The following is a 20750-nucleotide window of genomic DNA, read 5'->3' on the forward strand; positions in this document are numbered from 1 at the left end:
AAACTTAAAATTAAGGCTTAAGTGGCTATCAGAGTAACTATCTCCAGATTATTATTGGCTTTTAAAGATAAAAGCAGTTAAAAGTGTGTATTCTTAGGTAAGAACAGTTAAATGATCTGGGTTTTACCCCCTCTTGCCTTTTTTCCAAAAGAGTTATCTATGCGAAATATATATTACCTGTTAGCTATAGCCTATATTTGCACTGCTTCGTTTTTTATGTTTATCTTCACTGTGGCACAATTTTGGTGTGGTTTTTTTTTTTTTCCCCCTCATCTTCTCCCTCTTCTGTTTCTAGTCTGTCTCTTTCAAGTATTTATCAACCTAACACTCAAAAGTGCACCAAAAAAATGGGTGTTTTCAAGATAAATGCTTCTGTGGTCACAGATTTGAAAACTGCTGCCTAACCAACTCGTGATACTGGTTCACCACTGCCCTTTTCAACAGGGATACAGTCTTCCAGCCAAAATGCATCTGAGGTGGAGGAAGCTGATGAGGAGGAGGAGATTTCATTGTCTTGCTTCACCATGGTCCAGTAGGGAGAAGGGGCCCTGACTTCTTTCTTCTGATCTCTGTGAATCATCACATCACAGTTAATGTCTTTTCCTACACGCATTACATGGTTCTTCTTTTTATATCCATGCCATTCTCTGGAGATAGACATTGGTCGCCTTACAGGGTAATGTCCAGTGGACCGTGGATATTTATAGTACTTAAGTCTTGTATCAAAAGCTTCATCATCATCAGTGCTTGTGACAGATCCATCTTTTGCCTCCTCAGTTTTCTTTGTTGTGCTGAAATGGAAAGACTAGTGAATGAAATGGATTCTTAATGTCTACACATTCATTATCAAAAGATGTCTTAAAACCTGCTTTGGATCATAAAAGAAAAAATATAGCTTTAGCACTACCTGTCTGTGTTATTGAAAATCTTCTCTTAATAATTACCTTTATGGAATTCCCTGGCAGTCCAGTGGTTAGAACTCCATACTTTCACTGCCAAGGGCTCAGGTTCAGTGCCTGGTAGAACTAAGATCCTCTTTAAATTTGTTTAAATTACCTTTAAATTTGTTTACATTCCTAAATGGAAATCAAATTCTGCCCTAAATTATTTCACATTACTTTAAAAAGCTTTGCACAGACTTAAGAGACTACTGACCAGAAGCAGACCTTAAAGGGTGGGTTGATTTCCCCTCACACAGAATAACAGGTCAGTGTAGCCATCTTACCCACAGAATCAGTTTTCATGGGTCTCATGGGATCTGAAATAATAGAAAATTACTGATTTCCAAGGAGGTGTCCAGAAATAATGGGCCTCAAAGATTTTCAATATGCTTATCATTGGTTATTCCTTTGAATCTTTATTTTTGCTCCTGAGCATCATTCTTTGCTTCTCAATTGGGTTTACAAATGTGGATCTGTAGAATACCCTTCCACCCAGATGTTTCATCATGCACTGTTCCACCTTGCTGTTGCCATCCAAAAACTTGTGAAGATTCTATTTTTTTTTTAGTTTGCCAACAGAGTTCTTGAACTTTTCTAATTCCTGTAGCACCTGCACCTGCTATTATTTTCCCGAACAAATGCTGTCATGCGCTACCCCTCATTCTGGTGCTATTAGCCAGCAGATCCAAAACTAGATCTTTGTAATTAAGAACCTCCGTTACCTTCTGTCCTGCTAATAGGAAATGGTTCTTGCCTACCCCAGTCCCTCCAACCTATCAGACTTACTAGTGTTTTCCCTAACATCCTTGGAGGCCTGCTTGTGGGGTTTTTTGGTTTGTTTGCTTGCTCCTAAGGATCTGAACAGATCTTCCCTAAAGTTTGTCTCTTCTGGTAATAGCATTTGGTATTGAGTCATTTTTTTCTGAAAGCCACTAGTCTTAAATTGTACGATTTTCTGTAATCCTTGATGTAGTGCCATGCAAGGAGATTCAGCAGATCTCAGGACTAGAACAGTTTGCCTTCAGACTCAAAGGACCTTCTTTGTAGCTCTATTAGATCACCATAAAGACAGGTGGCAGAGCCAGGTTCTTATTTAACTGGCATTAGATAGAAATGCCACAAGCCAGCATAGGTCAGGGTTCGCTGGAAACAGTTTTTAATATCACTAGGCCTGCCCAGAGCATCACATGGCCAATTGTGCACTCAGTGCTATCTGCTCCTGAAAGAAGCCTTAGAACTTTGCAAAATAAACCTTTTCGTTCCCCTTCTGCCCCTTCCTCACCCTTTTCCACATAAGGTGCTAACATGCCTTAGCTTTAAGCCCTTTGCTTAATTAAGGGATTCAGAACATGATTGGTGGTGTTCTAAGTTTGTGGATTTTAGCCTCATAACTTAAATTGTGGTATTCTGTGTTTGCTTTTGAATGGTCAACCTGCCATGCCTAGATTTTTAATATTCTGAATCTCAAACTCTACTTAGAATGTAGTTGTTCCATAAGCAAATGGTGAAGAGCTCAGTTTCGGGAGCTGAACTCTCCAATACAGGGTCCACCAGCTATGTGTGGCTGCTAAATTTAAAACTGATTAAACTTGAATTAATTTAAAATTCCTCAGTTACAAGTCTTCACATTTCAGGAGTTTAGTAGCCACCTGTGGCTAATGGTTACCACACGGGATGGCACAAATACAGATCATTTCCACTAGCATAGAGAATTCTTATTGGATGTTGCTGCTCTGAAAACAGACATATACTACTTAGCCCTGTGGCCTCTGGCAAGTTTACATACTCCTCTGTTGGCTTCAGTTTTCTTATCTGTAAAACGAGGATAAATAGAACTGTCATGAGGATTAAGTGGTACAATGCTTGTAAAGCGGTGTCCATCACATAGTAAACAATAAGTTCAGTATTATCATTAATGATTTTTAATCAAAGCAGGATTGGTTTAGTTATTGGGAGAAAAATTTTCCCCATTCTGTATCTGATCTGAAGGGAACAACTGCTATCCAGCTCTAGTCCACTGTTACCATGTGGGGACGCGAGCCCATCTTTTGTTTTTCAGGAGAAACCAGAGATGATGATTCTTTCCATGAAATCTTAGATTTGTAAATTTAGCAATTCAATTTTTTTTCATTAAAAATTTTTTGAAACAGAAAAATGCAAATAAGTTGAATGAAAAAAAATTCTAAACACCTTGGTAGCTACCACGCAGGTCAAGTAATAGAGTATTACTGGCCCCTGGAAAAAGCTCTCCTATATATCCTCCTTGCTCTCAACACTGTCTGAAACAGTGAGGGAGATAAGCAAAGTCCCCGTGGCCACAAGCTGGACTCTGAAGTAATATGGGCCATTTTTTAATCTTAGTAAAGAGCCCCTAGCCATACTTCTTTGAGCACATCCCAATAAGCAAAGGTACACAGCTGTACAGTTAGTGCTTAGGGATCTGGTCAGAATTAATAACAATAACTCTTGGATCAGAACACTAAATGTGCCACTTAAAGAAAAAGGAGATAGAGAAATCAAGCCAGCCCTTAAATTTCTGACTTGTTTGACTAAGCAAATGCTCTCCCACTAAGACAGTGGCAAACTGGCTTTTTATTTTAGGCATAATGAGTTTAAGGGGTTTATGATACAGATATCAAGTGGGTGTTTATACAAGTTTAGAGATAATACAATTTGGAAATTATTAATGTATAAATACTAATAGAAACCAAGGAGTTTGCTTAGCAGATTGAGAGAAGAAAGCCAAAGACAAGGCTTGGTAAAAGGCAATCACGAGGAAGTGACAAAAGGAGATAAGGGAATATGGTATTCCAGAAGTCTGGGGAAATTATATTTCAACAAGAGTTGAGGTGGGAGGTTGTAAAGTGCCTGCTGCTGCTCAGAAGCCAGGCAAAATTAGAGGCTGAGAGGAGTCCACTGAAATCAGCAGTATGAAGGTTGCAGGTGACCTTGGGGTAAAGGGCTCTCAACCAAGGTCTGCACCAAGGTGGGATGTGGTGTCTCCTGGGGAACTGGTAATGTCTAATACAACTCTTTCAACAGCTTTGGAGTCAAGGGACAGGACAGTGGCAGGTAAGGAAAGGAGAGGGGAGTGGAATTAAAGTGGGCTTTGCTAAGATGGAAGAGTTTTAAACAGGCTTAACGGTTATTGAGAAGGATCCAGAGAGAGAATTGAATATGCTGGAAACAAATGAGGAAAGGGATTCACAGCACATGTTTAAGGGCTAACTTTGGAAAAGGGGGAGTCACGTATCTAGGTTTGAAGGCAGAGTTGCCACTATGTAGTTTGGTCCTTTTTAAACTCCATGTCCAAGGCTCTTTCTTGCCTTTATCATTCTGCCTCATATTAGGTCCTACAGATTGTAAAAGGATTTAGAAACCCACTGCACAGTGACAGTGTCATTAATTCCTCCTACAAGGTCCAACTGATAATTCTCACATTTAAGTAAGACTCTGTGCTTCATAGACCCCAAGGAATTCTGTAGTATAACAAAGATTTCCTAAACTTAACTACTTACCGTGTGATCGGGAATTTGGTCTCAGGGATTAAATCATATATTTCTTGCCATTCTTGGGGTATGTCTATAAAATCTCGGTAAACTTTTATTTGTAGTATTGTTCCTATGGTGATATGTTGCAGAAGCTTTAAAAATTCTCGAAGAGTATAACCTAACACATTTGCATAGCCAACACTAATCAAAACATCACCTGAAAAAGGGAAAAAATTCAGTAAAATTAAGATGATGGTTTAAAAAAGATCATGCCATTTCTGTCTTCAATGTGCAATGTTTCTTCCTGTGGGTTTTTTTTTTTTTTTTTTTGGTGAGGTATTTCATTTTATAGGTTCATATTGTTGGTTCATTTTGAACCAAAACCAGGCTTCAAACTTTATTTAATAAAAAAAAAAAAATGATCCTCTCAGTGAATAATGAATACATGCAAGATATTTCTTAATAGTCAGTGTAACGGTAGATATTATAGCATGTTTTTAGAACATTTCAGAAGTCCTTGGTGTGACAGAGGCTAAAAATGATTTATAATCTGAACCATCCTTGAAGATTCTAAAAATGTGCTTGTTTCAAGTAAAATAAATGGCTACTACTGTTAAAGGAAAAAATCACTTACACTAAGTGAACAAATTACCTACTTTCTATTATACCTGCCTGGCCATCGCCAATGCCCTCCACAGTAAGCAGACCATATTAAACATCAAGCCTTTCAGTTTAATATTCTTTCCTTATGCAGTATTCATTGAGCAAGTAATTCTACATATAACACTGGACATTTAGCACGCTTTAATTAAGTTGAAGATGTGTATGCAGAGAGTATGGAAGTTCAAAGGGATTTGACACCTAGGTCCCCTATCGTAGGACAGAGTTGAAGAGGGAGGGGAGTATGATGGCCAGCCATGCAGCTTCTGAGCCCCCAATAGATGGAAAGAGAACCACATCTTGACAGTCACATCCCTGGACCTCCCAACTGGATGTTAAATAGACCCAATTTATTCATTTATACCCAGCAGCTAAGGCCTGGACATGCAGACTAGGTCAGCTATTGGTCAGTCCCCCTGGGTCACTAAACCTGAAGCAGGCGATACAGAGAAGAGACAGGAGCATCCAGTTTCCATGGCCTTTTGTTCTCTCGTCATTTTCCAAACCTGGTTCTCAAGGCTTTCCAGGAATTCTGTCAGATTAAATGTTCTAAATTCAGTGCCTTTATAGAACTTGAAGTAAGTTCTTTAAACTTCAAGGGAGAGCTTGAAGAAAGTAGGAAAAACCATTAGGCCATTCAGGTATGACCTAAATCAAATCCCTTATGATTATACAGTGGAAATGACAAATAGATTCAAGGGATTAGATCTGATACAGAGTGCCTGAAGAACTGTGGACGGAGGTTCATTACATTGTACAGGAGGCAGCAACCAAAACCATCCCCAAGAAAAATAAATGCAAAACGGCAAAATGGTTGTCTGAGGAGGCCTTATAAATAGCTGAGAAAAGAAGCAAAACAAAAGGAAAAGGAGAAAAGGAAAGATATAACCATCTGAATGCAGAGTTCCAAAGAACAGCAAGGAGAGATAACAAAGCCTTCTTAAGTGAACAATGCAAAGAAATAGAGGAAAACAATAGAAGGGGAAAGACTAGAGCTCTCTTCAAGAAAATTAGAGATAACAAGGGAACATTTCATGCAAAGACAGGCACAATAAAGGACAGAAACAGTATGGACCTAACAGAAGCAGAAGAGATTCAGAAGAGGTGACAAAAATACACAAAACTATATAAAAAAGATCTTAATGACCCAGATAACCCACGATGGTGTAATCATTCAGCTAGAGCCAGACATCCTGGAGTGCAAAGTCAAGTGGGCCTTAGGAAGCATTACTATGAGCAAAGCTAGTGGAGGTGATGGAATTCCAGCTAAGCTATTTCAGAGCCTAAAAGATGATGCTGTGAAAGTGCTGCACTCAATATGCCAGCAAATTTGGAAAACTCAGCAGTGGCCACAGGACTGGAAAAGGTCAGTTTTCATTCCACTCCCAAAGATAAAAAATGCCAAAGAATGTTCAAACTATCACACAATTGCACTCATCTCACACGCTAGCAACGTAATGCTCAAAATTTTCCAAGCTAGGCTTCAACAGTATGTGAACCTAGAACTTTCAGATGTTCAAGCTGGATTTAGAAAAGGCAGAGTAACCAGAGATCAAATTGCCAACATCCTCAATATTCATTTGAAGGACTGATGCTGGAAGGGCAATACTTTGGCCACCTGATGCAAAGAGTCAATTCATTTGAAAAGACCCTGATGCTGGGAAAGACTGAAGGCAGGAGGAGACAACAGAGGATGAGATGTTTGGATGGCATCACTGACTCAAAGGATATGAGTTTGAGCAAACTCTGAGAGATGGTAAATGACAGGGAAGCCTGGTGTGCTACAGTCCATGGGGTTGCAAAGAGTTGGACATGACATTTTAAAGAGACTGAACAACAACAACAACAGAACTTCTTTATTGATTGCAGTTAAGACCCCTGACTGGTATAAGGGCATCTAGCAAGAGAAGAAGGAATACAGGGAAATTGATTTTTAAGGACAGAGTCACATTGGGTAAATAAAATCTTAGTTATCAGCTCGTACAAGTACTATCATCCTGCCAAATGGTCATGGAGACTTCAGAGCTAACATCAGATAAAGTGACCCTAATAAGTCCCAAAGAATGTTTACCCCGCTGTGCGTGGGAAGCTAGGGATCCCTCAATCACCTCATTCTAAGACAGCTGAGGTCTAACCTCAGAGTAGAAGAGAGTCAAGATGAAGTATTTTCTCTATTACTACTTCCCAACTCTTTGTGACCCCATGGACTGTAGTCCACCAGGCTTCTCTGTCCATGGAATTTTCCAGGCAAGAATCCTGGAGTGGGTTGCCATTTCCTCCTCCAGGGGTTTTTCCCAACCCAGGTGTCAAACCTGCATCTCCCGTGTCTCCTGCATCGGCAGGTGGATTCTTTACCACTGAGTCTCACCTGGGAAGCACTATTCCTTACTCTGCTATAATTGGAAATTATGCTGATCCTAAAGGAAGCCTCCAAGGAACACCAAAGACAAATTTCCATAGTGCTTGATTCTATCAGAAACAAAGGTCACAGTTTTAAAGAAAATGAATACTGAGATGGGTGGAGAAAAGCTTCTACTTTGGTCTTTAAAGACAGCTGTGGCTAATTTCAGAATGAAACAGGGCTTCTCCCAGCTACCTGCAGATTGTGTAATCTGAAACAGCTGTTCACCCTATAGAGGTTAATTAAAATGTAAAAAAAAAAAGAAACCCTCATGGGATAAGCTTACTTGCCTAATGTTAAAAGGGGTGTTTAGAGCTGAAACCTATGGCTTGACATGCTACTTAATTATGTTGTTAAAAACGTGACGTATCGAGAGGGCAGAAAATAAACAGCTTAATTGCCTGACCATCCTGGCTATAAACCAAAGGTGTCATTGTATGAATGTGATCATTCTAGCAAGAGACATTAACACTGTCTTTCATAAAGAAGCACCAATTTGTCATTCATAAATATTAATATTATACACTTTTTGTTTTAATGGGCTGAAGGAACCACATTGTATAAACTGTCCCAGTTATCTATATTTAATCAACTTTTCAGCAGCCAAGCCACTACCAAAAAGTAGCTTTTATTTTTCTCCCATTTCTCTCAACTAGGCTGTAAATTCCATAAGCTCTGTGTGACTCGAGGCCACGTATGACTGGCTCACCATTACACCACAGTGCCTGATGCCTGCACACAGCAGGCATTCAGGAAATGCTTATTGAATTAATGTGGCCTAGTAAGGCTGGTGACCAGTACATAATTTTTACCTTCAAATCTATATTAATTTCTCCAAGAAAAGAAAAATGCTATATTAACTTCTTAAGATTCTGGATATCAGAGTTTGCTAAAAACTATGCTGGCCAAAAGGATTTTAAAGTTTAGCCAAAATAAATTAGGAAATCAAGATGAACCCCTATTAAGAAACACCAAAAGAAGAGAAATTCAAAGCACGTAAGAAATAAGGGGGCTGGGAGGTAACGGGGTTAAAAAAAAAAAAAATCAGGTTTCTAGGACCATCAGCCCTAAAAATCTCATAATCATTGTCAAAGGGACTGAGTTACAGAACCTTTGAATCCCAGACCTTGAAGAGAAGTGCCTGACTTGTCATGAAGAGATCTGGGGCTCTGGACTTACTCCATATTGCAATCTCTTTTCTAGTCAAAGGTATGGGCTTTCTAAGCAGACAGGGGTTCAAATCAGCTTAGACCACCCACTTAGCTCTGTACTAAACATTTACTTCATCTCTCTGAGCCTCTGTATTTTGTTATCTACCTTCTAGGAGTGTTGCAAAGATTAGATAATAGATGTGGAAACACCTTGCAAAATGCCTAGAACAAATGCTCACTTACTCTTCATTTATCAAGCACAGACATAATAAATGCACCAGTGCTAATGGTAAGTCCCCTGAATTCATTAAAAGATGAATTCAAGACTGCCTCTGACCTCCAGGAGCCCACTAACTATGACCCCACCAGGAGATTCTGTTTCATGAAAGCATACGCCCATCCCACTCCAGTGAGTGTGCACTCTGCTTATCAACCAGCGTCTGTCCCCTGACTCCAGAAAATCTAAGGAAAACAGGAAGAAGAGGCCCATGGGGCCTGGCCTAGAGTTCTGTTGGATGGAAAGTCCAGAACTTTCTTTCTAGCAGGTTGTTCCCCAGCACCAAATAGTGATATGTGGAGAAAATGCTTTGGATTTTAAGGTGAGGTAAACTTTCATAACAGCATCATTGATCCACTTAATTCTTTAATCCACCGCCTTTAACCCTAACTACAATTAGAATAACCTGAGAAGCTTTTAAACCATGAACTGCCCTGTCCCCAAACCAACTGAATCAGAACCTCTGGGGAGATGGGACCAAACCATTTTTATTTTAAAAGGTCTCCAGGTGATTCGAGTAAGTAACCAGAGTAGCAAACCAGTGGTTTAATCCACTAGGGCTGTGGTACTACAATCATTTTTATTGTTGTTGTTCAGTCACTAAGTCATGTCCCACTCTTTGCAACCCTATGGACTGCAGCATGCCAGGCTTCCCTGCCCCTCACCATTTCCTGGAGGTTGCTCAAGCTCATGTCCATTGAGTCGATGATGCCATCCTATTATCTCATCCTCTGTCATCCCCTTCTCCTCCTGCCCTCAATCTTTCTCAGCATCAGGGTCCTTTTCAATGAGTCGGCTCTTTGCATCAGGTGACCTGATGCAAAAATATTAGCCAATACTTTGGCCAATACACAATCATTTTTGGTTAACAACAAAACAAGATACAAGTCTGGAGAATCTCTAAGAACAGCCTTAGAGAAAGGACTGCCAATATTTCCATAGCACTGTGGCTCTCCAAGCATTTTCATAAAGATTATCTCATCAAATACTAGCAACTTCTGACAAAGGTGGTGTTATCCCAATTTAGAGATGAGGTGAGTGAGGCCAGGAAAGTTAAAGGACCCAAAAGAGGTACAGCCTGGGCCTGAATTCAGGCCAGCTCGCACTGAATGGTTTTTCCTTCCACCACCTTTCCATCCCATTGTGTGTCCCTGACTCCTGAGCACAGCCCAGAGAAGGCACTGGGAAAATGTCTTGAATTGGATGGAAAATTCATTCATCTACAGACAAGAGAAGCAGGGCAATACTGACAAAGACAGCGTTCAAATCTTCACTCCTTGGTGTGACAACGTACAAGTTACTAAATATCTGATTCCTCATCTGTATATCAGTTTAATGTAGAATCTACCTTGGGGATTGTCAGCCGGGTGAAATGAGGTCACACATCTAAACGTTAATGATGATTCACACTGCCTACGAAAGAAGAAAGCCTTATCCATACAGAGCCATAAGTGCTGGAGTGACACTATTCCTGAATATGAATCCCTTCTAGATGGGGGGAACCTGGACAAGGAACTGAGTCTCACTGAGCCTTAGTTTCCTCATCTGTAAAAGCTGGATGATAACCACAGTTCCTATCTTAAGGGTTATTATAAGAATTCAATAAATAGGGCTTCCCTGACAGCTCAGTGGTAAAGAATCCGCCTACCAAAGCAGGAGTCCTGGGTTCAATTCCTGAGCTGCGAAGATTCCATGTGCCGTGAAGCACCTAAGTTCGTGTGCCGCAGCTACTGAGCCCGAGCTCTAGAGCCCGGAAGCCACGACTGAAGCATGTGCGCCCTCGAGCCCATGCTTCACAGCAAGAGAAGCCACCACCAGTGAGAAGCTCAAGCACTGCGACAGGAGAGGAGCCCCTGCTCACCACTACAGAAAAGCCCGCACAGCAACAGAGCAGCCAAAAATAAATAAATAAAAGAATTCAACGAATAAATACAGGGAGGGTTATACAAGTAGTAGCAGCTGGCTTGCCCACTGAAAGCTCTCAAACAATGTCACCATCATCACTGTTACACTGGAACCTAACAACCTGAGTCTCCCTGCAGGCAGATGAAAGGGAGGCAGAGTAGACGGGTCGGGAGGGGCCTGGGGAAATCAGAGTCACCTGGCTGGAGTGTTCCATCCCTGGCTGCAGCTCCCTTTGTAATGAGGTGGGTGATCTGAAGGTAGGGCCCATGCTGGATGATGATCAGGCCTAATCCCAGACTACCCACAGTGAGTTTGGTCTGAAGAGTTTTGCTCAAGTCGTGTACAGATGGCTTGACCTTGAGGTTGACTTGTTTTCCTAAAAATGGAGAGATTTGTTTTAGTCTTTCTGCTAGATAGCAGCATGACAGTAGTAACTGGGGTTCTAACGCCAGAATCTTAGGGCCTTGACTTAACCTCTCTCTTCCTTAGTTTCCGCATCAGTAAAGTGAGGATAATAAAAATACCCATTCAGAGGGTTGTTATGAGAATTAAAGGAGACAGTTAAAGGGCTTTTTCCCAGTGCCTAGCACACTGTGAATGTTTGATTAAAGTTAGTTATTATTATCCATTCACTTAACAAATATTTATTGATACAGGCAGTGTGCTCAGAAACTGAAGTGTTTCTTGCCCTCATGAATCTTCCAGCCGAGTGAAGGAGACAAATATCAATGAGCTGTGTAAACATATGTTGAACAACAAACTGTAACACATGCTATGAAGGAAAAATACAGAGAGCTCTGAGGGTGACCAACAGGTTAAGTCTCCTGTGAGGAAGACGGGTCAAGGCTTCACAGAGGAGGTAAAATTTGAATTGAGGTCGAAAGGCCCAATATGAGAGCTTTAAGCAAAGTATGGTGGAAGAGAACAACTAAGATTCTGAGACAGGAAAGAACATAAAAGGAGACCAGTAGGGGACAGACAGGAGGAGCAAAGCCGTCACAGACAGCCTGCTCAGCCATTTTACCTCACTGGAAAAGCTTAGACATGTACACCGATGGCGGATTCAAGTCAATGTATGGCAAAACCAATACAATATTGTAAAGTGAAATAAATAAATAAATTTTAAAAAAGCTTAGAAATGATCTTGGCAGGACAAGCTAAGATCGCCTTCAAAGAAAGAAACAAACACCTCAGGCTGCTGTATGGATTGTGGGGTCCAGACTGGAAGAGAAAGTGTTACTGCATTCACCCAAGCATGTCATGACAATGTCAATGGAAATGGACAGTAGAAAATAAGCATTTGGGAGGAAAATCCAGGAAAATGGGTAGTGAGGAATTGAAATATGTTTTATACAGAACTAAATCTCATAAGAAAAGTTTCAAAGACTGAGGAGTGATTTAGAACAACAAGTTACTTTTCCAAGAGGATGCTTCTGAGATTCATTTTCAGTTCACAGGAAGCTTCTGGGGAATCCTGTTTTCAGCACACTCTTCCAGCCTTTCACACAGCCAGCACTTTTCCTTAAGAAGTGACAAACCGCTACTTGCCAAACCTTTGCCAAATCCATGTGACTGTAGTGTTTGGGGGTGGGGGAGTGGGTCCAGGAGTCCTCCCCACTGTTGGGGGTGGGGCTTCCCACATCTCCAGGGGTTTCACAGTCCTTTCAACTTCAAGCAAGTGTCCTTGCCTGTCTCCAACCTCACCCTCCTCACAACCACAGATGCTCTCTGACTGGAAGGAAAATTAAGTGTGTGCTAAATCGCTCAGTCATTTCTGACTCTTTGCAAACCCCGTGGACTATAGCCCGCCAGGCTCCTCTGTCCATGGCGATTCTCCAGGCAAGAATCCTAGTATAAAGAAGGCACCATCTTTGAGACTTTTCAGGATTACGGGAGCCATCTGGAACAGGTCATTACCTCCTCAAGTCTATGGCTCCTGAGCAAACAGAGAACTGGCATCATAGACAGGGTCTGAGTTCCAACCTCAGCTTGCAAATTAAACATGCTCCTGATAAAATCTATGAAGCCCAGTCACAAAAGACAGCAGGGTTAAGTGAAAGAAGCCAGATTCAAAAGACTCCATACTGTATGCTTCCGTTTTTGTGACATTCTCAGTAGAAAGGGCAAAACTATAGAAAACAGATCAGAAGTGTCGGGAGCTGGGGTGGAAAAGGGGTTGGCATTAAACGGGCATCACAAGGTAAATTTAGGGGTTGTGGAAGCGCCGCGTCCTGACTGTAGGGGGTTAAATGCGGATATGTGATTATCAAAATTCACAGAGCTGTACACTAAAAAAAAAAGGGGGGGGGGGCTCTTCCTGTATGTAAATTATAGTTTGGTAAACAAAAGATGGTGAGACGCTATCTCAGAAGCCAAGAGTGTGATGTCCCCATTTTACAGATGAGGAAAAGTGAAGGAGTCTTGGTCTCCAGAACATACCCAGTTACCTTTAACTTTTTTCGGGACGGACTTCTTCATGGCCCTGGGAGGCCAGGCCGCTCAGGAGGGCCTCCCTGAGCGGAAGCTGGAGTCAGTCCATCTCCCAACTGTTTCGAACCAGGAGCCGGCGCACTGCGGATCGATAGCCGGTGGCGAGATCTCGAGCTGGCCCCCAGGGGGCGCTGCGACGCCGCCTCCCAGACGTTGCGCGGCAGTGCGGTCACCACAATGCTTCAGCAGACCCTGGAGAATGCAGTATGTGGAAATTTTGGTGCAGAAAAACAAAACTTCTGCAGGACTAACACAGTGCCTGGCTCACAGTGGGTTCATCACCCATTCTTGGGAAACTACTGAAATGGAGAGGGTGGAGGAAACCTGGAGGAGGGGGCCTCAGAGATGTGAATGGTCTGCAGAATATCATGACTAGTTCATAGATGAGCACAGATGTCCTGCTGAGCTCCCAATAATGGTATTTTCAAACACTGTTACATCAACAGCGCCAACTGCTTTGGAACTGCACTTTATTCATGAATGTTTTGAATGAGAAAAGGCCAAGGGTGGCCTGAAAAAAATGAGTCACGATTAGGAGAGGAATTAATTCTTCCTTCTTTTTTTCCAAAATAGTCCATTCCCCCCCCCCGCCCACACACACATTCACTCACACAACAAATATTTACTGGAAGCCTGCTCCATGGTTTTTGCTGATGCAAAGGACACAACAATAGAGAAAACAAACATAGGCTCTATCCTCCTGGAACTTAAATTTAAAAAACAGATGAAGTGAACAATTTTAGGAAAGTATAAATTATCAAAAATAAATTCTATAAGAAATAGAAAACAATGTAATAATGCAGTACTACTGTCATCCCTGGGCTTCCCGGGTGGCACTAATGGTAAAGAACTCTCCTGCCAATGCAGATAGATGCTGGAGACAAGGGTTCAATCCCTGGGTTGGGAAGATCCCTGGGAACCCACTCCAGCATCCTTGTCTGGAGAATCCCATGGACAGAGAAACCTGGTGAGTTACAGTCCACAGGGTTGCAGAGTCAGACACAACTGAAGTGACTTAACACGCACGCATGCACTGTCATCTGGACTCTGATAAAACTAAAAGGCAAAGTCTCTTGTGTTCATGCCTTCAACAAACAGTAATCAAGCACCTGTGAGGTGTAGCACTGTCCAAAGATTTCCATGGTAAACTGGGAGGTCCCAGCTTATTCAGCTGCTTCTGTGGCTTTACCCAGTTAACCACGGAAGACTTCTTGTTGGATAAATTTTGTGCTCAGGTGGCTTATTCAGAAGGAAATGTCATCCTGTTCCCTGTTATTCTCAGCCTCAAGGCATCTCCTGCAGGTAGCTCCTTGTGATAGATTGCCTGATTCCTCCTTCAGTCTGGCGAGGCTTCTGTCCAGACACTAAATTAATTCTATCATAAAATGCATCCTTTCCCTCCATCTTCCTATCAGTAAAGAATGGTGAGCATTTGCAGGAATCAAGTACATCAGCCTTCAAGGTCCTGTGAGGGACCTGGCGCACGGGGTCCCTGGACCCTCCCTCCATCCCAGACTGAAAACTCTTTATAGTGAATGCCAAGATCACACTGACTGGTAGAACTGAAAGGTACCAACTGTTGTGGATGCTATGCTGTGCTGCCCAGATCCCCCTTCAGGACTGAAGGATCTATTCCTTCTCTTCCACCTCATACCTGCCACTAGCTGAAGAGAGCCCTTGCCCGAGATCACACCTACCCAGGGCAGCTAGCAACCAGTGACCGATCGATGCAGGGTAAAAAACCTGGCTCCCTCAGCCCAACTTGAACAACTGTAAAGGGCCATCTCAGCTTCAGAGTTCCCTAAGGACCTGCTGAGGTCCTTCTATCGCTGCTCGGCAACCGGACTTCTCCCTCTGCCAAGACTTGCTTCCTTCTGTCCACAGATGGAGAGTACTCCCCAGTAAATGCCCTGCATCTCAGCGTATTCCCAGAGAACCCAACCTGCAACAGCTTATGCCAGGGACAGCACGAACGAGTAGATGCCAAGACGGGATTCTGGAGCTGGACCTGCTGCCCAGGTAATAATGAGGACCCCATCCCCTGTAGAGGAGGAGCATACATAGCCTTGGGCACAGGGAAGCACTATGATTGTTCAGTTTTTCACCGGCAGTAAAATGGCTTGGCACCCACATGATCTACCTGGGTGCCTCAGTTCTCCTTTGCCCTATTTTACAGTAAACAGACAAATTCAGCAGCCACAGCCTCAGAGGTACATGGCAACCAGAGGCTCAACCCCCTCAGGGATGGAGGTCTGGGCCATGCCACCATGTAAGCCACCTAGAGGTGCTGAGGGTGAGAGGAATCTAGGATGGATAGGAGAGGCAGGAAATGATGAGTATGTCAGTCATACATTAAGGTGAGCTACAGCAACGGCAGCAAGAGTTCTATTTTGTCCCATTAACCTTCCTATTGTAAGCTTCCCACAGGAAAAGACTCCACTGGGTCCTGAAGGTGCTGCCCTCAGAACTAAGAAGAAGCAAGTGGATCTATGCGGCACCGTGGGTGCACTGTTGCAAATGCCGCACTGTCCTACCTAGTCCCCCTTCAGGACTGGAGGACTGATGCCCCAGTTACTGGGAAGGTTGTAGGTTGACAGCTCTCAGCTGTCAGCCCTCTCAAGGAATTGTCTTTGGCTGAAGAGCCACATTATCCAAGGTCATGCCCCGTGACTAGCATCCAATGACTAGTCCAAGCAGAGATATCAAGGCTTTGTTGGCCCTTTAACCCCAGCTCAGAACAACTCAGAACAGCCGTCACCACTTCAGAGCTCCCTGTGGGCTCAAAGCCTCCTGTGACTGTATCAGAGTCAAACTGCTTCCTCTGCCCAGTCCTGTTTCCTTCCCTTCCTCCACAGGAGTTGATCCTAAGAGCACTCCCTAAACTTCTTGCACTGTCATCATTAAATCAGTAAACTTCTTGCACTGTAATCAATAATCTGTCTCTAAGTCAGCTTCCACAGAACCCAATCCAAGAGACTAAATGATATTTGAACCTCCCGCACAAGTTACTAGCCTCTGGATTTAGCTCTTTCATTTCATCTAATCCCAGAAACCCCAGATGAACATGTATGGTGCTTTCACCACATCGTTAGCCTGCATGGTAAACCTGATCCCCAGGGAGGCAGTGCGTTCTTTACCCTGTCAGGCCAAAGATCCTCCTTAAAGAGAAGAGTGATTGCACTGTCCCTTCCACAGCTTTCCTTGAGGGCTCCTCTGGATTCAGCCTCTGCTGGGCTGAAGACTAACATCGATCACGACAAGGCCTGCTATGTCCAGAGCCCTTTAAAAACCACAGAATGACTATTTGTGATTTTGGGCTGCTAGCATAGCTCCCTCCTGGGCACCTTCTGTTTTCCTGGGTCCTTAAGGATTTTCTGTCTTTTGGAGACTCATGGCTCATCTTCTCTCTGGATACAAAAGTTCTAGCTGCTCTGCATAGAGGTGAGAGGATGGGGAGGTTCTATCACTGAAACAGAGTGCCTGACTCTGGGAGTCTATTAGTCAGATAGAAGACAGAGGCCCAGAGAGGTGATGTGACTTTCCCAGGTTCAAGTTAGTAGCATGGGTGGGACTGAAATATGGTTCTGTATTCTTTTTTACTCCATTACACCATGTCTCCCTAACCCCGAGTGTTTGCCTCTACGAAAATCTAGACTGAGATATAGAGAACAGACTGATCTGTCCTGTCCTGAGAGTCTTGGGACTCTGAAACACTACATTGGCAAGCAAGAATCAAACTGGGGGCTAAAACCAGCCCCAAATTATTGGGACTAATAGGAAATCTGTAAACAGAGTATTTGGTTCCTGCCCACCCCTCTCATCCCACATCCTGATTGGTAAGGAATAGGATAGGTGGCTGTTGTCTGTAGTGATGTGCAGGTATTAATCTGGTAGAAAAAAACTTTTAAATTCTTTTAACTTTGTAATAGTTGTTTTTGTGTTTTAGGCTTAGATTCAGACCTCTCATGAAGGGGCAAAGGTAGGAGGGACAGGAAGGGATGCCTGGGTAGAAGAAGGAATTTATACTTGTATTTTTTAAACACAAGAATCAAGTCATAATTCCACTTAGTTGGGAGTCAGAATAGGCAAGTGTTCCAATATTTCACCCTAAGATTCTCAACTGGCCCAATGGTGAACATCCGTGGACATTGTTTGAGAATTTAGAACTGTACAGTTGGAGTTTCTTCTATTACTTGGCAGCAGAAACACCAGAAAGAAGCCAAGAAAATGACTCCGCCAAAGTTCTCCAATGTTTAAACAATAACAAACAGTGAAAAATTCCTGCAGTAATGTGATATGCATTATGTCTAAATCCCTGGAACATATAAATCAGCTTGTGTCAATTTCTGTGGCAGAGGAAAAACATATGATTTAATAATAATAATAAAAACCCTACCCTTCCCCACCTCCCCCATAAGAGACCAATGTTTGGACAGGAAAGTCTATCGGCAAGCAATTGAACTTCCTTACCCAATCTATGTGGTGATACTGATAACTCTGTGCATTTCTGCAAGGCTGTTGGACTGGTGGAATTTGAAACCTGCTGAGTTCTGTGGACATGTAGGCATTCCAAAAATAGAGACAGATATCACTCTTCTAGTTCTTTCTAGAGATGACCTAGGTGGCCTTTATGGAGAAAATGAGCATCTCATTTCTTGTCCACTGCATGGGGAACTATCTGGGAAAGAAAGAGCTGGACTCAACGTCAGGGTTAATGATGATTTAGTACATGAGTCATGGAAGAAAAGGAAACCTCCGCTTGATAACAAAATCGTATGTGGTAGACCATATGTGTTGCTAACAAATTCTGCCAACCGTCTCTTTTTCTGTTTCTCCATCCAACTTAAGCCCCTCCCCACATCCCACCTCAGTAAACAGTATCATCAAACACCCAGTTACTCAGGCCAAAAATTTAGGAGTCATTCCCTGAATCCTCTCTTTCTTTCAACTGCCCCCACCCTCCCATTTATCAGCACGCCCTTTCCTCTGCCTACAAAACAACCCTATCTGCCCATTGTCCCCCATCTTCACTACTCTTATCCTAGCTAAAGCTACATTTCTCTCTCTCCTGGACTACTGTGCCTCTTAACTGGTATCCCTGCTTTTGTTCTTTCCCCTCCCCACCTACAGTCTATACTCTCTTTACAGACTAAATAAGACCTGTCACCCTCTTGCTTTAAACCCTCCCGTGCTTTCCTGTTGCATTTAGAACAAAATTCAAACTCTTTATCACGGCTCTCGAAGTCCTACATTTGATCTCTGCCTACCTCTCTTTTTCTCTAGCCACACGGGCCGTTTTGCAGTTCCTTGAACAGCCCAACCTCTTCCTTGCCCGCTTCCCTAACCTTCTTTGCACTTCCTTTTCTCTCTGTCTGGAACAGTCTTGCCCAGATCTTCACGCATGAGGTCTTTATGAACGTGGCGTTCTCAGTGAAACCTTCCCTAGTCATGCTAAGTATCATAAAACCGCCACCCCCTAGACCTCTCATCAGATCTACCCCCAATTTAATTAACAGATTAACACCTAGCATTAAAGATGAATTTTTAACAAAGTTTCTGTCTCTTCCCCCACTAGAAGGTAAGCTTTCTGAGAGCAGGAAACTTGTTTCTCCTGTCCACTCCGGCACCCCCAGCACCTACAGTGCCTGCTGCAAGCAGGAGTCCCTAATCATTCCCTAAATGGGGCAGTCCCGGGCTGACGGATACGGCAGAAGCAACGATAATACAAGGTGACAAGTGCTTGTCACTGGCTCCCTCGGCGGTCGCGAGGCCACCTCCTGCCGGAAGAAGAGCGGCTCCTGCCCAGTCCAGGGCAGCGAGGCGGGCGACCGAGAAGAAGCCGGGCGGAGCAAGGCCTGAGGCGGGCGGGAGGAAGGACTGGGGCTGCCAGCCTGGGCTGGACCGAGAGGACGGAACGGGGTCGTCAGGGGCCGAGAGCCGGAGCCGGCCGCGCCAGCGCCCCGGCTTCGCTTCCGGGTGAGGGGCGGGCGGGCGGAGCAGTTCCGGGGCGGGCGGCGGTTCCGGCTGTGCGGGCCGCGCCGCGGCTGCTAGTCCCGGGCGCGCGGAGGGCGCGAGCGGCGCGCAGGGGGCCGAGGGGGAGCGAGGCGGCGGCGTGGGGTCTTCTGGCCCCGGCGGCGGCCCATGGGGCGGGAGGCGTGAGGCCGCGGCCTGCCCGGGGCTCGGGGGGTGGGGGGAGCGGGGCGGGGAGATGGATAAACTGACCATCATCTCAGGATGTCTCTTTCTGGCCGCCGATATCTTCGCCATCGCCAGCATCGCCAACCCGGACTGGATCAACACCGGGGAGTCCGCGGGTGAGCGAGCGGCAGGCGCGCGGGGCCGGGCGGGGGATTGGCTGAGGGCGAAGGGAGGGGAGGGGAGACCCGGCTCAGGAGAAGACGGGGCTGGAGGATGCGCGGCGGCGGCGGCGGCCAGCCTGAGAAGAAGGGGGCGGTGAGGCGACCCGGGCTGCCTGGCCGAGGGGCTGGCGAAGGGGACACGCGGGTCGCGAGCCAGACCCCCGGACGGAGGGGAGCGGCACCGCGGGCTGAATGCGAAGTGGCCGAGAAGATCTGGACCGGGCTGGTGGTCCTGGACCGGGAGAGAGGGTGAAGGGAGACAGCCGCCAACCTGAGGGACAGCGGAGGGAGGAAAGAGTGTCGTCCTGGATTTCAAAAAAAAAAAAAGTCAAGGTGGGAGACAGGAGGAAACCGATTTGGAAGAAACTGAGGCGCCTGTGAAGGAATTAGAAACCAGGCGGTGAGACTGGGGCCCGGAGCGAGGCAGCCTGTGGGGTGTGAGAGTCCCCATAGAGCTGACGGGCGACGAGAGGCCGAAAGGAGTCGGGGCCGACCGCTGACCCTCGTTTCCCCACCCTAAGAAGCGGCGTCCGGGATAGAGGTCCGGGCAGGACCGGGTTAATGGTGCCGCGAGAGCTGGTGGCGGTGGGGGGCGCCGGATGAGAGCCTCGGACCCGCGCCCCTGCCCAGCCCCTGCCCACTTGGCAGTGTTTGAGATACATGTGGCTTCTTATTTTCCCTTTGAAGTCTATGTGGTTATAATTTTGCTTTATATTAGGCCCCGGAGCTGTAATAATCCTAATAATAAACTTCATTTTATGGAGCATCTTTCATTCCAGCGCATCACAAAACGCTTTCGAGATCCTAATAGTAGTTAGAAAATTAAGTAACGCATTAGAGTTGTAGGCAGCCCAGTAGCAAACAGTGCGTGCTGTAACACCACCGAACTGTGGGCAGCAGCGACGAGGTGGTGCCCTCAGGAAAGAGGTGGGCATCTTTCTGAAGGGTATCCCAGGTGAATGCCTTTGCAGCCTTTTTCCTGGCTTGGGCCACCAACTACACCCCTCCCACACACACACATACACACACTCACTCACACTCACACTCACCCAGACCTGTAAAACCAAAACTTTAA

General features: G+C 44.6%; 1 protein-coding gene across 2 annotated transcripts; it reads right to left on the reverse strand.

Annotated features, from left to right (window-relative positions):
- Positions 1-280: 280 nt before the first annotated feature.
- On the reverse strand, positions 281-19918 carry PDZD9 (PDZ domain containing 9). 2 transcript variants are annotated; one of them, XM_043455388.1, is made up of 6 exons: positions 19539-19918; positions 17787-17994; positions 13274-13508; positions 11023-11202; positions 4460-4649; positions 281-791 (listed from the first exon to the last, which is right to left on the reverse strand). In XM_043455388.1, the coding sequence occupies exons 3-6, from the start codon at positions 13302-13304 to the stop codon at positions 401-403; spliced, it is 792 nt and encodes a 263-aa protein (XP_043311323.1). In that variant the 5' UTR covers positions 13305-13508; positions 17787-17994; positions 19539-19918; the 3' UTR covers positions 281-400. The 2 variants fall into 2 exon arrangements, with proteins under 2 accessions (XP_043311323.1, XP_043311324.1); XM_043455389.1 differs by lacking the exon at positions 17787-17994 and having other exon boundaries at positions 19539-19630.
- Between the last annotated feature and the right edge of the window lie 832 nt (positions 19919-20750).

Source organism: Cervus canadensis, chromosome 32 (assembly GCF_019320065.1).
Source record: "Cervus canadensis isolate Bull #8, Minnesota chromosome 32, ASM1932006v1, whole genome shotgun sequence".
Taxonomy (NCBI): Eukaryota; Metazoa; Chordata; class Mammalia; order Artiodactyla; family Cervidae; genus Cervus; species Cervus canadensis.